At 38.9% G+C, this 16,578-nt stretch overlaps 1 protein-coding gene across 5 annotated transcripts in view; it reads right to left on the reverse strand.

Annotated features, from left to right (window-relative positions):
- slit1a (slit homolog 1a (Drosophila)) overlaps window positions 1-16,578 on the reverse strand; it is a 121,456-nt gene that overhangs the window by 38,926 nt on the left and 65,952 nt on the right. For 3 of the 5 annotated variants that reach the window (XM_028468325.1, XM_028468323.1, XM_028468320.1), the window contains exons 10-15: window positions 11,681-11,752; window positions 7,559-7,630; window positions 7,396-7,467; window positions 7,042-7,185; window positions 5,471-5,634; window positions 4,054-4,077 (exon numbers count right to left, since the gene is read on the reverse strand). In XM_028468325.1, coding sequence (XP_028324126.1) covers window positions 4,054-4,077; window positions 5,471-5,634; window positions 7,042-7,185; window positions 7,396-7,467; window positions 7,559-7,630; window positions 11,681-11,752 — 548 coding nt within the window. The remainder of the gene's footprint in view (window positions 1-4,053; window positions 4,078-5,470; window positions 5,635-7,041; window positions 7,186-7,395; window positions 7,468-7,558; window positions 7,631-11,680; window positions 11,753-16,578) is intronic. The other 2 variants (XM_028468324.1, XM_028468322.1) reach the window with 1 other exon arrangement.

Consider the following 16,578-nt stretch of genomic DNA (forward strand, 5'->3'; position numbering starts at 1 on the left):
ATTTTTGCTACATTACTCCAATTACGGCATGCCACTTCTGCACATTTTTTCCACTTTAAGACATTATAAACCCTTTCCTCCACGTTTCCTACCTAATGTCGCATATATTGACCCATTATTGTCACTTTTAACCTATTTTCACCATATTTCATGCTTATTTTTGCCAATTTAACCACATTCACGATTTGTCATGGCCATTATTTGCCAGTTTAAACTAATTGTTCCAATATTGAAATCTTTTTACCACTTTTTCTGTCTGTTTTTGACCACTCTAATTCCCAACTTTTAACCAATTTCTGTGCTTTTTAAAATCCCATTTCACCTTCACCACCTTTTCCACCATTTTTGGTCACTCTTAACCCGTTTTATTTCTAATTAAAACAAAAAACTACACCTTTAAGATGACTATTTACTATGGCATAAAAAATTATAAATAAATAAATGTGGTTCAGAGATTCATCATATAACAATGGACCATAATTTTGCTGATTGGGCCTCAAAAAGCTCTCCCCATTATTCCCCCTTATAGACGCCCTGTCTCCACATGACTGTTCTTGTCTGTGTTATAACACCTTCAGCTACAGTGGGGGTCCCCGCTCTCTGGCACCTTTACTTTGGGGGTTACGGGATGAAAAGGCTGAGAACCACTGAACTAGAGGTTCTTAATGTTACACTTCTTTTGCTAATTTCATCGGATAAAGCAATGTTTTAAACGATCATCCAGTGCCTTCCATGTGACAATCATTTCGGACGTGTGTTTCATCTCTGAGTGGCTCAGTGGAGGGCGTGGACAGAAACAGGAATGCTGGTCATTAGTGAATTTTCCCCATTTTGGCCAGACAAGAGGAAAAAAAACTTCCTGCGAAATAGGAAGTGATGAAAGTGCAGCAGCAGAGCTTTGATGTTAAGGATGCTGTAGAGCCGGGGGATGTTTCTTAAAGGCCTGAGTCATTGCCATCCCACCCCACAAGTGCGTTGCAGCCACACTAACTGTCAGCAGATTAACACGAGATCTGTCAGAGAGAGAGAGAGAGCGTAGGGTAGGGTTTCTTCACCCTCCGTGCTGCAAGATGACTCATCGTAGGGGTGCAGAAGTTCTGCAGCTTGGTTCTTCATTAACTATGCATTATGGAATCCCCATGCCGTCACTGACGGTGTGTGTCTGTGTGTGGGAGTTTTATGGAGGCTTTTAATTATTTGCTGAGTAAACGGTGCTTTTGCACAGAAACACAGTTATTAGCAATGAATCCTACACACGCACGCACACACACTTTGACACACATCGCTGCTCCTCTTAGTTATTTTCTTGGAAGTGGGCTTGTTAAGAGGTCCGGAAACATCCGTTGATAAGAATCTGGGTCCTCTGGCGGGTTTTATTTTCTTTGGACTTTTTTTTAACTGACAAACGAGACACACTTTCCTTCCCTTTTGTCCTCCTCGCCCTCGTCTGTGCTAATGCCAAAGCAAAGAGACACTTCCTTTCAGGTCAATCTGCTGAGACCGTTAAGAAAACAGAGCTGAGAAGAAACAGATGCTCTTACATACATACATCACATTAAAATTCACACATGGGGACAGTCAGTCACTCTCAGGCCCAATTAGCCATTCTCACACATGCAGAAGTAAGTCATGTGGCACTACCAGCAGACAAGAGGAGATTTCTGGGTTCAGACTATTCCTTATGTTGTTCAATCTTCCACAATAGTTCTTCTCTCGTTCGTTCACAACTACTACAGTTCTTTACAAGTATTTCACAGGAAACTATGAAACTGTAACATTAGTTTGAAAAAGAAAAAAATAATATGCAAAGAAAAGTAAAAATGCAGGGAAAGTTTTTGGAATACAGCAAGAATGTTTTGGGTTTTTCTACACTTGATTATGTAGGGTATACCTTATAAAAGGGTATACAAGACAATTAAAGAATAATAATAATCAAAGTAATAAATACATTTTACCTACAATCGCTGACACATAAAATATATATTCTGTCTTTAGGTAGAAGTGCAGATATTTTCCCCAACATCCTGTTTGTAAGTCATACGTTTGAACCCTGGGCGGGTTCTTTTACTTTAACAACACCTGAATTCATTCTCTGATTTTTCTGAAGAAGTAGATTCATTAGATTCAGGTTTGTCAGCACATTGAGGGGCAGATTCACTAAAGGTTTAGGGGTATTAAAACGTGTGCAAACGTCACTCCACGTATTAATAAGGGGTATCAGGACTGCGCGTTTTCAGCGTGTCACAATACGGCCACAATCCATTTAACGCGCTTCCCTCTGATGAATATGTAAAATAGGCGGATCTCATAAGGGGCACAAAAAAATGGAAGGAGGAAATGCAAATAAATGAATGCAGTGGACGCAATGCAATTCATCAAATCTTGAACTGTTTGTTTTTGCACTGGAAAATAGCAAGTAAGTAAGTAACTAATGTTTATTTGTATAGCACCTTTCAAAGACAGAGAAGTCCACCTGCCTCCAATTAAACTTCTTGAAATGTAATTTTGTGCTTCTGTGCACTCACCTCTCTACATTGAACGAGCAAAATGTTGATTTAAATAGGGCAAATCAACCACGTCTATACGCGCACCAATAAGTGCTGCAATCTTAGTGAATTCCTCACAGCAGTTGAAGAAATTTCAGATCTTAGTGAATCCGCCCATAAGATGCCTTGCTCAGGAGCACAGAAAACTTTTTTCAATACCTCTATATATAAAAATATTAAGGGGGCAGTATTATAAAAAAAAAAAAAAAAATCACTTTATAATGGTTTTGCTACAGTGGTATACATCTCTTTAGCCTCATTCAGAGAGCCAAAGTTGAAAAAGTTCTGTTTCCTTCCTCCCTTGTTATTCCACATTTTGTAAAAAGTCAGCTGCAAATGGACGAGTTGGATTCTCTTCCTCGTTTCGCCTTTGAGTTCCGCTGTCTTTGTGACACAATGCGATGCAGAGGTTGGACAAAACAGTGGATTATGGACTATTCCTTGCAATAAATAAAGGAGATGATGATAAGAAAGCAACTTAGCAGCTTCGATGAGTGTTTGAACACTGCTGCTTTGGCTGCTTCTGCTGCTGCTCTGGCTCTGCAGACATATACTATTGGCTGCTGCTGGCGCACGGCTCACACACTTCACGAAACAGCTTTTTTCTGACTCACAAACACAATAGGCGCTTAAATAGCCATATGTGCAGTTTTTTTTTTGGCTGAAAACAATAAAAAGAATGTGTGGATAGCGTCTACAGACACGCCTACTTATGACTATGCATAAGTAGGCTGCAAATCAGCCCGTTTTAAGAAATGCTCAGAAAGTCACTTTTTGGAGGGCTAAAACTCCAGAAAACAGGCAAGTTTGGGAAAATAAAAATCAAATACTATGTTGTTGGGGTTCTTAGAACAAATGGAGATGAGTGAAAAACAGCATAACACTGGACCTTTAAGGGTTTTAACTTACCTTGAGTGATGCATGGATCAGAAACCCAGTAAAACCCAATGTAGTGTGTTTAATAAATACTACCTGCAATATTTTAATCTGTAGGCTTTTAAGTGCACCTATCACAGAGCTTTCTGATCCTCTTTTCCTCCTAAAGAAGATGTGGATAATAAATGGTTGATTCTTACTGGTTTGCTCTATCAGGAGCATTTTCTTATTCACATTGTTTTGAATTAAAAAAAAATGACATTGACATTGTATCATTCAAAGGCAGTCAATCAGCTTTTCCGAGGACAGAAGTTCATGATAATACCTCTCAATATTTATCATCTTAGGACGCTGCGCATTCAGCTTGTATCAAACAACATTCAGCTTATGAAACAATATTTGTACTTTTCCTCTCTTCACAAGTTCGGCCAAACCAAAAGTTTTTTTTCTGTTTTAAATGTTCAGCTAAATGTGAAAATCATAAATAACCTCCAACTTCAAACTTCAAAAAGGGGCTGCTAGGTTTAATGGCTGCATGTGAAAAAGCAACGGAAAGAGAGATGATGATGATGATGATGATGATGATGATGATGATGATGATGATAGCTGTGAACATTTATGAGCCACTCACCTGGGATGACGTACTGCTCTTTGGCTGTGATGGAGAAAGGACAGAGGGGCGGATGTCAGTGAAAGCAGGTGGCTTTAGCATAGCAGTGAGTTTGCTATGCTTTACATCAGTCATATATAAAGCCTATATATGACAACACATGATTTCAGGAACATGATGTTTAAACAGAGAAGTTTGTGACTTCATCTGTGCATGACAAAATGAAGAAACTATCAAAAGTAAAAAATGGTAAATATCTAGCACAGACATAGGCAATGGCGGCCCGGGGACCACATGTGGCCCTTGGTCTAATTTTGTGTGGCCCCCAAAACAAAATTGTAATTAATGAATTGGAAGTGATACAAAGAACAACATAATACACAAAACTCCAGAAACAAAGAAAACGACAGACACATGCACGAAATGTCAACAAAAGCACACAAAATGATAACAAAGACACACTAAACAACCACGTAGACACAAAATGTACACAAAATATACAAAAGAACTAAATTGGACAAAATGACAATTCACTATACTGACAAGAAAATGGACAAAATGAATTAAAAAAAAAAAACCAAGAAAACCCACACAAAAATACTACAAAGACAAAACCATTTGTTCTTTCCTGTATTCATGCTCAGATTGGTCATTATTCGAAATGCTAACATAAATGTTGATAATCGCAATTTTGTGGCCCCACTCTGATAGAAGTTGCCCATCTCTGATCTAGCAGTTGAAAATGGGTATGGATGAAAATGGAAAACAAAAAAAAGGGAGAAGAAAGAGAAAACCACATGTTCCTCCTTCTCCACCAGGTCTAACCAAACAAATGAGGCTATAAAAAAGTGTGAAACCTCAGCAATGCAGAGTGCCAGACAGCGCAGCACAGTGCATAAACACTAATAGGCACAGGGTGGAAGGTGGAGGTGTGCGTTGGAATATCGGTGGATGAGAGTAACCCAAGCCTGGTGGGCAGACAGTGATGAAAGGATAGAGGTAGATGGGAGAGTCTATAACTGACACTAGACACATGGGGAAACTCTTATTCCTTTACATGCCATGACTAGTGATGTCAGCCCAGTGTGGTTTGATTGTGAAACTAGACTCTTGGGGTGGGTATTTAAATAGAACACAGAGACCCTTTTTTAATCCCCAAGGGAATCTGGGTAGGGAAAGATGATGTCAAAAAAAACAACAACTTTCTTCCAGAAATGATACCTCTATCAAATCGAATGAATAATTAAAGTATAAAAGGCCTTTTGAAACAAAGGAGAGAGTGAAGTGGTTTAAGACGAGTGAAATAATAATAATAATAATAATAATAATAATAATAATAATAATAATAATAATAATAATAATAATAATAATAATAATAATAATAGAAAGCTCCACAGAAAAAAGAGTTTGGAGACTGGATGTTGATCCTGCAGCCTACCGGAGCAGCGGAACTTCTTGCTCTTGATCTGTCCGATCCTCTTGTTGGCGAGTCGGCGTGGACTGGCGCAGCGGGCGCCACTGGTTTCAATGGGATTGGAGCGCAGGTAGTCTGCCAGCCACTTTAGATTACAGTCACATATAAAAGGGTTCTGCGCCAAGTGACTAGAGGAAAAGTAGAGGTGGAGAGGGAAGAAACGGAACAGAAAGGAAGGGAAAAATACTCGTGAGACAAAAATAGTGTGTTTATATTTGGAGATCACAGCCACAGATTTAGAACAGGCTTTTCATCTGGAGACGACAAAACACACGCACACACCTTCACAGTCCCATCAGGAGTGTGAACTAGACTCAAAGGAGTAGAAAACCATTCTGCTCACGACTTTCAGATTGGAATTTTATAAAAGATTATCTAAACATCGTCAGACTAAAATGAATTGTTGTTGTGAAATTCAAATATGACAACAGGTTGAGGAAAGGTCAGTGAGGGAAGCATATCAACTGTTTAATAGACAATAGGAAAACAAGGCACTGTAGGTGAGTGTCAGCAATTCTATTCAATATCAATTATTGACAATATTGTTAATACGATGGATTTTGGTTAAAACTATTCAAAGGCAAGTTAATCACTTGGATTAACTTTAAAGGAAATATGTTTCATTTATTCAGACAACTGTTCCACAGGAAATTCACTTTGATCTCCTAACATGTTTTGACTGACAACTGCCAGTCTTCGGCAGAGGTGTCTGCTGATCAATTTTGATGTTTCCTTGACCTCCGCGTCAAAAAGTTTCTGAAACCATAACATTGTATTCCAAAAGAAGACAAAAATAATCTTGCTGGAATTCTTACGCAGAAATGTCAAAGGAAACATCAAAGTGATCTGAAGAAGACTGGCAGGAGATCAAAGTACATTTCCTGAAGAAAGTTGTCGAAGTAAATAAAACATATTATTCATTTAAGAGCTCAACAATCAAGCTTAAAGTTCCACACTTTATGCAAAATAATGTAAAATCACATTATTTATTGTGCATCAATTAGGTCAAGATGTACGAAAGACAAGGGACAAGAAAATTTGGAAATAGTACAAATTACCGTAAGTTTGCTTAATTAAGCAGCAGGTAAATTATTCAAAACTAAAACTAACCATCACTACATGTTGCAGTTGGTTAAATACTCCAAAATCAAATGAGTTAGCTTTGGACCAGTCCATATTAAGACTTTGAAATCAAAGTTTGTGCATGATTGTGGTCATCTTTAAAATTGTAGGGATGTAAAATATAAATCACAGGATTTTTTTATGACAAAACAAATGTGTTTTTTTAAATCACAATGTGATGAGAGTTGTTTGTAAGGACAGAGATTTTGCAGGATCTGGTGTTAACTACAGTAAGTACCAACACATGTTTATGTCTTCATCTGGGCAAAGACTCCGGTGTTATCTCACAAAACCATACCTGTCATTACACATCCCTGCCTGTAAATAATCCCTGAGTGTGACTGAGGTTCATGTTTTATGGTACATGCTTGCAGTGCACATTGTGTTTTTTGTGTGTTTGACATTCAACTCACAGAGTCTGTATGGCTCGTAGGGAAGTGAAAGTGCCCTTGGCGAGGGTTTGGATCTTGTTGTCATAGAGCGATAGCAAAGAGAGATTCTGCAGGTCCTGGAAGGCGTTGGCACGAATGCAGTGAATCTTATTGGCATTCAGCAGCCTGAAAGAACGCGGAAGATGAGGAAAGGAAATGTGAGGGGAGAAGCAGCTTGTCAGACTTTCTTTATACATTCATTATGCATTCCATCTCGATAACTTTGTTCAGGCACAAAGTGTATTTGAAGGCCAGGAATCCTCCTGAGTGGGAGTAAAGGTTGCCTGGTATACAGTGTACTGCGTGCATGCGTGTTCGTGTGTGTGTCCCTCTTACAGCAGTTGCAGAGCATAGAGGCCGTCAAATACTCCCTTGGGCAGATCGGTGATCTTATTTCCATACAGAACGCTGGAAAAATCACAACACAGACCAGCTTTAACACAGGAAATGACAACCAAGTGTTTCTCTCTTTGCAAAAACTCTACTTGGGGTTACTTACAGGGAATTGAGGGAGCGGAGACCTTGAAAGGCATCTGGAGCTATTTCTGAGATCTGGTTGTTGCTTAGATCTCTGTGTTAAAGCGTAAAGCAAAGCAATTAGTCAGCGTTACAAATATTCATCACAACTTAATAGATACAAAGTGCTCAGTCTGCTACTTTTTAATGCAGGAAAGATTTAAAATATAACTAGTCAGGGCATAACAACAAATAACAAACAAAACCAAGTACCAAATAATCACTTTGGCAGTTATCTGGATCCGTGATGCTAAACATGGTATCATGATTTATACTTTAAAGGCTTAGAGGAAATTTCTATCCCCATTAATAACGACACATTAGGTCCAAATGTATGGGCTCACCCATTTCTTCAAAAAATCGCAGGTAAATGCACACTCCAGATCTGATTCAGGTGAAACACTGTTGGATAATTGAGGAACCAACCTGACATAACTGTGTAAAATTTCATAGAGATCAATCCATGACGAACAGAGAAATTAAGTTTTGAAATTTTGCCAATTATGAGTGATTTTTCCATCTTTGAAACTGATCCAGAATCCGGATATTGTCAAAATCCGTTAAGAAGTTTCAACATAATCCTGCAAACAGCAAAACAAACAAATAAATAAACAATAGTAAAAAAAAAAAAAAAATGATCTCCTAAGCGGGGATATTTGGTTTGCTGTTACTTATTGTTTTTGGGAGAATAAAACATTTTGGGCTCAACTTGAGAGATTAAAAAGAAAAAGAAAAATGTATAGAAAAACAAAGCATAAGGTTTGATTCAACAATAGAGTGTGGTCTCTTCTGCAGAGACAAAATAAAAGTATAGATTTCCTATCAGAACAAACCCTTTCTCTTCCTGTCGGCTGTTCATTCATAAACTGCGGAGTAGCCAGCGTATACTAACGTCATTTGATAGAAGGTTAAAACAACAGGTTTGATGGAAAGTAAAAAGCTAGACCTTTGCACTTCCCATTTAAAGCAGAAGATGGTTCCTACAAACCACTACTTCCAAAAACACTGCAGCTGTGTTGAATATAGCTCTGCAAAGCTGTGGCGCTGTGAGATCAGCCAAACCTCTACCCTCATCATTCCTTGGGTGTCATTACAAAAGAAAAGGTGCACGCAAAGCAAAAGAAAAGCCAACGCGATGTAAGCTGGATGAAGACACGTTCCAGCTCTCACATTTGATAGCGTATCCCTTCACAGCGGCCTTGCAGCCAATCATAACATTTACTTATATAATTTGTGGCCTATCAAACCACTCTCTGTTGTATCGTAGTGTGCGCGCGTGTGTCGGTGAATGTTTTAAGAAGGGGCTGATTTCCAAAGTGAAATACAGTGGACTGCTTTAGAACGTAGCTTTTGTTAATAGGATCCACAGGCCTCTCCCTGCTGGATAACCACTAAGCTGGTGTGTCTATGTGTTTGTATGTGAGTGTCTGTGTGAGTGACTGCAACAGTAAATTAGAAACAGTGGGACAGAAAGTGAGAAAGACAGATGGAGAGAGAGAGAGAGAGAGGTAATGGACTATGTGCTCTGAACTCCACTCGACTGGATACTTTTAAAAGAAAATCATCATGTGGTGAAGAAGAGGGATTTTTTCTCATTTGGGGGTAACAGTTAAATAAGTACCTATTTGTCTTCCTGCAAATGGCTGAGGTTTCCTGGAAATGAAAACGAAGTCAAGGAGCCAACGCATGCACTATACGTGTCTGTTAACCGAGACACTAGCGGGTTTGTGTGTGCGTCGATGTGTGAGGGCTGGTGCTTCATCCCTGTCAAAGGAGGTGGTTTCTTTGTAGGTCACACAAACTGGGAGAAGGTGAAAAACACGTGTGTGGGGTTGATATTTACTGGGAAGGAAGTACAGAGGGCTTGTTGGAGTGACACTAGAAACAGTCAAACACACAGAGAAGCGTGAAAAAGAATTCTGAGGAAAGATTAAGCATTAGAGCAGACAACTGGCGGCCCGGGGGCCACGTGTGGCTCTTGGTCTAATTTTGTGAGGCTCCCAAAATAAATTCCCAAAAATTGTATTTCAAGAAGTTGGAAGAAGGAATATATAGCCCAACATAATGCACAAAATAACTCCCAAAACACACAAATCGACAGCAAACACACAAAAAATTCCTAAAATACACAAAAAGACAATAAAGACAGACACAACAACTACTTAAACAAACAAAATTTCTACGAAAACATTACGGAATAGCTCCAAGGACGCACAAGCTGTCAACAAAATTCCAGAAAATGACAGGAAAATACAGAAACAACAAAAATGCAGAAAGTGACCCCAAAAAACGCACAAATCGACATCACAAATGCAGAAAAAGACAGAAAAATACACAAAATTAAAACAAGAACAAATAAAAAAACAACACACAAAATGACAAAAAACTGACAAAACAACAAAATCATAAACAAAGACAAAACCCTTGTTTGTCCCTATATTAATGCTCAGATCAGTCATTATTCTAATGCTGACATAAATGTTGATAATGTGTCCCACTAGTCAGATATAATCCCATTTTTGTGGCCCCTGCTGTGATAGAGTTACCCATCTCTGCATTAGAGGTTCATTTTTGCAGTAAATTCCTTAAATGTAATAAAGCAAAAAAAAAAAAAATGAATTCCTCACAACACAAAGTGAAATAAAAACATCTACAGCAACTGACCCAGAAATAATATAGTATTCCTGAGGATGTATAAGTGCTGAGGCTTGGACAAAGAAGGCCAGGAGCCAGCTGAACTAACAGACACAACGGGTTAGTACAGACATGTGGTCACACTTTGTTGTTGCTGAAAGCAGGATCAACAGTAGCATGTCACGTTTGCTTTAAAGGGAAGAAGGGAAACTTCTCTTTACATATAAAAAAATTTGCCCAGGCTTAGAGTTTGTAGATATAGAAGAAAGTTTGGTTATTTTCATGGAACAACGTGATGTGTCTATCAACCCGTGTGTTCAGCAGTGCCCGACAGTGAGACAGAGGTACTGACTGCCTGATTTGAGGCTTTGTCAGATTAGATTTCAACTTCCCCAAATTAGGAAATATTTAAATTTTAATAATCAAAATGACATATAATGAAATAATGCAAAACAAATGACAGCCCAGAGTTGACAATAAATATCAAAAACTATTTATTTAACCCTTTTTGCTTCTCTCTACCACCACTGGTTCTGTAATTTTGAGATAAAACATAATTTCTCTTTGTGTTTAAGCTTTTCCAAGTTACCCTCCTGTTTTTGACTAAGGATACTTTATTTTGTAAATATAGAAAATGACAATATCGCCTATAACAATATATATTTATTTTATAGCTTATTTTGTATTAAAATACTTGCTTTAGGTGTCGCTGCTTTTACTACTTCTCAGAACAGCATGAAAATCCCAGTTAGAGGGATTACTGAGTGCGTCCTAACTCAGACCTTCCGCTAAACAAGCCACACTACTCACTCACATGTGCTGTGATTTATATCATATATCGCCATTTTGAGAAATAATATTGAGATATGAGTTCTGGTCCAAGCCTAGTACAATTTGATTTAGGAATTTCTGAGGAATTTATAAATCAAGTGCTGCGAGTCTGCCATATATGTACACAAAAATGTTCCCAGATTAACTGATAAATGGAACTCCCCCTATCCTCAACAAGCAGTCTTATCCACCTGTTTGCTGCTATGACAGCCAAACCCAGTAGTGTTTGGCCAACTGGTGTGTGTGCTGGCCTGGCGACAGTGCAGCTGGTTAAACGGGTGAAAAAACCCTCAGTCTTAACCACTGGCCTGTCACAGTGCAAAGCCCTCAGCCCTCATTCCTGTACAGTGTGCCCGCTCATCACTTTGCCAGCTGATGGTTTGAAGCTTGACCACACTGGACTTCAAACAAGCCAGCTGAATACCAGTGGGCTCTGTAGCAGTGAAAATTGAGAGCGGCTATTATGCACATGTTGGTTCTGAGTACTTTCCTCCTGTAACACCCTAACATTTGGAACAAGAATGTTCTTAAAGGACAGACAAAATAAATACTTCATGGTCTTTGATTTCCCAGCCTTTTGGTACTGGTTCTCATCCGTGTTATTTAGCCTTAAGATGAGTGTGATTACTGCTGTACTTACATCCTACGCAGTTTCTTGTAGGGAGAAAAGGCCCCAGGAGGAACTGACTTAATCCCATTCTGCTCCAGACGTCTGCAGAGGAGAGAAGGAGATACCATTAGTTAACAAAACCCTTCACCACTCCATTGCAACATGGCTGAGTAATCCCCTCTGACCCTTGGCGATTGGTCTGATTATATTAGAGGAGATCTATTCCCCATCTGTAATAGGTCCTGGCATGTTGGAGTCATAACATCCTCAGAACCAATAAACACTCTGAATACAAAAGTGCTGTGAAGAAGAACAGAATGTTTGCAGGCTCTGCCTTCCTGTAAGTCCTAATGTCTTAATGCTTATTCCTAGCAATCTCAATTCAGTGTTTGTTAACACTTAAAAAAAGTCCCCAGTGCTTGTAAGTTCATGTGTGATTCTGATATCCATAATGAACTAACTCACTAGGAGTGTGACAATATCTCCGTACGGCGATATATCGCGATATTTTTTCGCACGATCGATTATCGATATGCTCGTATCAATTTATTTTTATTCATTTATTTATTTTTTCAAAACCTTTTCTGTTTTTTCACTAAAATGTGCAGGTTTGCTGAAGGAACCAATATATTGTTCACTGGAATATTGCACTATACTGGTGTCACTGGTAAGAAAGACCCTATTTTTTGTTTACAGAAAGCACTATTAGAGATACTTATTAATTTACATAGGTATGTTGACACTTATTTACAGAAATGTTGGACTAATAGTGTCACTGTTCATAAGACACTTTTTCAATTTATTGTCTTTCAGAGATATAAAAGAAAAATTGTATATTTAATCTTACTTGATCTTTTTTTCTTTCTTATTATGTCAAAAATTATTGTAGATTTTATTTCTGACCAATTTACCGATAATCGCAGTAACGTCATATCGTGAGATAATCATTATCGTGAGCTTTGTATCGTGTATCGTGAGGTACTCAGAGGTTCCCACCCCTAATCCTCACTGTATCTCAAGTGTGCATTGTGCAATAAAACCTTCACAGCATTACCTCCTCAACTTTCTTTTTTTCTGAGTCGGAAAACAAGAACAGACCTGACAAAGTCCTATCATAAAACCACTGTCAGGAAGGGAGATGGATACAGAGACAAAAATGGACTTGGTCATTCAGTAAATTATCTGTAACAGACTCTAATCAGTATCAGATGGTCTGAAGGAAACAGACATCCCCAAAGTCCTTTAGAGTAAGCATGCATGTATGTTTCAGTCAGCTACTCAGGATCCAGCGTGGTCAAAGAACAATTCCCTAGAGTCAGTGACCGAGGGCTGTTTATCTGCAGGTCAGTTCACAGCTTTTAAACCTGTCCTTATTGAAGCTTAGCAAAGCTAAGAGGGAGCCAGCTGCAGGACTAACGGGTTCAACCTCCCTATTCAGTGGAGTCCGTTAGGTCCTCTGCAAGCAGCAATGTCAGTAAAAGTAATTAGGATCCTGTTTGTCACCACGGGAAAAGGAGAAATGTGCAAATAACAGCACTTGTTGAAAAAAATGCCACTTAACAGTTTTAAGTTTCCAAATGTAATCCATCAAATAAAGAAGTCCCTCATTTATGGAGCAATATAGGAGGTCAAATGACATTCTCAGCATAGCAGTGATTCCAGACCACAGATTCCTGCGGTGAATGTGCTCCCACTGTCTTTTTCTGTCTGCCTTTTCCAATGTGTCTGTGGATTTACAGCAGAGAGACAGCGCTGTGGTTCCTCTGCTCTCCATGCAGCACATCGCTGCGGGCCAAGTGGCTTTAACGCTTTCTCTCATCAACCAGTCTTTCAGACTGGTCCGAACCAGTCTGGCACCCTGCGTGCAGTTTGCACACGTTTTGTATACATGCACGCACTTCTACACATATGCATGCACCTACACACATAAAATCCCACTCCTTTGAATTCATGTTGTCACTTTGGGAAGATCATTGTTCAAGCAACTTAATCCTTGCAATCAATGAACGAGCTGCTTCGCCCAATTGGCAGAGAGGGATAAAACTGGAACAATCCCCCAGAGTTGCCTAAGAACGGACAATCAATGGTTCACATCCAATATATTTGACTGAACATTTGTATAGAGTGTCTCTCTGCTTGTATTCGCATCAGCCCAATCAATGTTCTTTATCCTCTTCATTAGGGCATGAGCATGGTTTCCATTAAAGGGAAACACATTATGACTTTGGGTCTTCACTCAAAGGGGACTGGAGGGAGAAACAGAGGTCACAATCTTTTAAGGGGGAATTAAGAAAACAGGGACATTTTTACTACAGTTTCCAGTCATTGGACACAGAGACTACACCGTATAACAATCTGGGATGATGATATCTACGCACTCTAGTCCAGGGTTAATGGGAAAGAAATACAGGGAGTGGGGGAAAAAACTCCCCAATTTACAACCGGAAATACAACACTGGTATTCATTATAAGTACAGAGGTTGGAAATCTCTGAATCAGATGTGATGAGTGCAGCATATAGGCTACATGTGTTTGTGTGGGTGTGCACAATTTTCCAAGTACCTCATTAACAAGGCATCAGGCTGGCCTTGATACTAAGCAACCCCCATTGCAGTAATTGAAACTGATTTTATAATGAACTTCAAGCGCAGATCAAACCTGCTTCATCGAGTTGGCACACCCCCCCCCCATTCCTCTTTTTCATTCGTTTACTAGTCATCTGCGTCCTCCAACCTGTCTGTGGTGATTTAGCAAACTGAGGAAGACGGCAACAAAACTGAGAGAAATGCGAAGAGAGGAGGGAAAAAGAAAAAAGAAAAAAACGAGGAATTAAAGAGAGCAAGGGTATCTGAAATGTAAGCTAAGACAGGGTTGAAGGAGTGTGCGTGATGAAAGTCAGCGTTCACCACTCTTGTCTTGTAAAAGATGAATCAGAGTGAAGTAGAGTTTATTAGCAGGGCAGAGTTAAGCACCAATTAGATGTAAAGGGCAGGGAGAGTTTTAAAATGTCTACACTCATCTGCTGCACAGAGAGGATCCACTGTCTGTAAAAACCTGTGCATTCAAAGCTATTGTTCAACAGCTTCCCTGTTCTTCTTTTTAGTGCTTGGCCTACATTCAATTCAATACTTGTTCAATCATTTTTGGAAGTATTACATGGTTTTGAATTGATCACTATCAAAAACCAAAATCCTTTAGTCACGGCCAATTCAAGAATTAAACCACAATGGGAAAACCAGAGTTATTACAACAAATGTGCCACCAAAGAATGCATATTTCAATTCTACTTTCACTTTCCTAAGTAAAAAGAGACTACATCTACTACTCCCAACAACAACCAGCATCTCGTAGCCTGACCTCGAAACAGCACAACTGAGTTTGTTTTGGCCTGACGAGTAGGAATGTGACGATATCTCCATATGGCAATATATCACGATATTTTTTCGCACCATGGATTATCGATATGCTCGAGCTAAGTATTATATATATATATATATATATATATATATATATATATATATATATATATATATATATCTTTTGTTTACTGGAATATTGCACTATAATGGTGTCACTGGTAAAAAAGACCCTATTTTTTGTTTACAGAAAGCACTATTGGAGATACTTGTTGACACTTATTTACAGAAATGTTGCACTAAAATAGTGTCACTGTTCATGGGACACTTTTTCAATGTATTGTCTTTCAGAGATAGAAAAAAAAATGTATTTTTTCACTTAATCTTTTTTTTTCTTGTCATAGACTGATTTCTGTCCATTATATCACTAATCGCAGTATCGTCATATCGTGAGATAATCGTTATCGTGAGCTTTGTATCGCATATCGTATCGTGAAGTACCCAGAGGTTCCCACCCCTACTGACGAGTCCCATTGTGTTTGGACATCATAGACACCATTACCTTTAGCCTAATGAAAAAGAACCAAGGCTAATTTCTGCCCTGTTCAAAAACCAGTACCTATGACGGGATGTGGTGTGTTAGTGCCTGAGTCATTAGTACGTCTATTCACATCTGTAAAAGTACAGAAAAACACGTATAGGGTAGAGATAAAGTGAAAGAAGAAGAGTGACATGTCTTATATTGAAAATGAGCTGCACAATAAGGAAATGCCAAATGCATTATTGGAAATCCCACAATATTGAGCAAGTGAAATTGTACTTTGTTCAAGAATGTGAAAACATTCTTCCAACAAAATTCAACAGTTCAGATTATTGAGTAGGTAAAGCAGGGATGACACAAATAAAAAAAGAAGAAGAATATTTCATGTGTCGCCATTCAGTTAGAGCAGATCTGAGATAACTGTGAACCAAAAGTTTGCAAACTGCCATACTAGAAATGGGTCAGGGTTGTTGGGCAACATGGGATCTGTGACCTCCATGCTTCCTGTTTATTTATAAACAGACCCCATGGAGATACGAACACCATGTAACTCACTGTGTCCTCCAAATGACAGACACACTATTCAACGGAACATATGTGACTTGTTCAGCTCCTCCATCCCCCCTTCCTCTCACAGCATTGCCACGTTGTACCTTAGATTTGAACAGCAACATGACACCCACTGATAAAAGGAGTAGGAAGTGACCAGTTTGAGAAGACTAAAGGTACATGGATAGCATGCTGGCCCTGAACAGTTAAGGCCCAGACAGATGTTTGATGTCTGATAAACACAGGTAGGGATAGAAGCTAAGCACACACATGTGGTTCACAGCTTTCCCAGCAGATAAGAGCCAAGTGGACAACGAACATTCGGCCAGCCTGCCTGAGAACATTCTGTGAGAAAATACTAGAATGATACAAACACATAAAAAATGTGTTTCCTCCTAAAGAAAGCTGATGTTGATTGATTGCAAGAAAAAGTGCATCAATTATGAAACGGAAAGGGCGTTTACCAGATCTGCAAAATGGAG

The sequence above is a fragment of the Gouania willdenowi genome, chromosome 15 (assembly GCF_900634775.1).
Source record: "Gouania willdenowi chromosome 15, fGouWil2.1, whole genome shotgun sequence".
NCBI classification, from domain to species: domain Eukaryota; kingdom Metazoa; phylum Chordata; class Actinopteri; order Blenniiformes; family Gobiesocidae; genus Gouania; species Gouania willdenowi.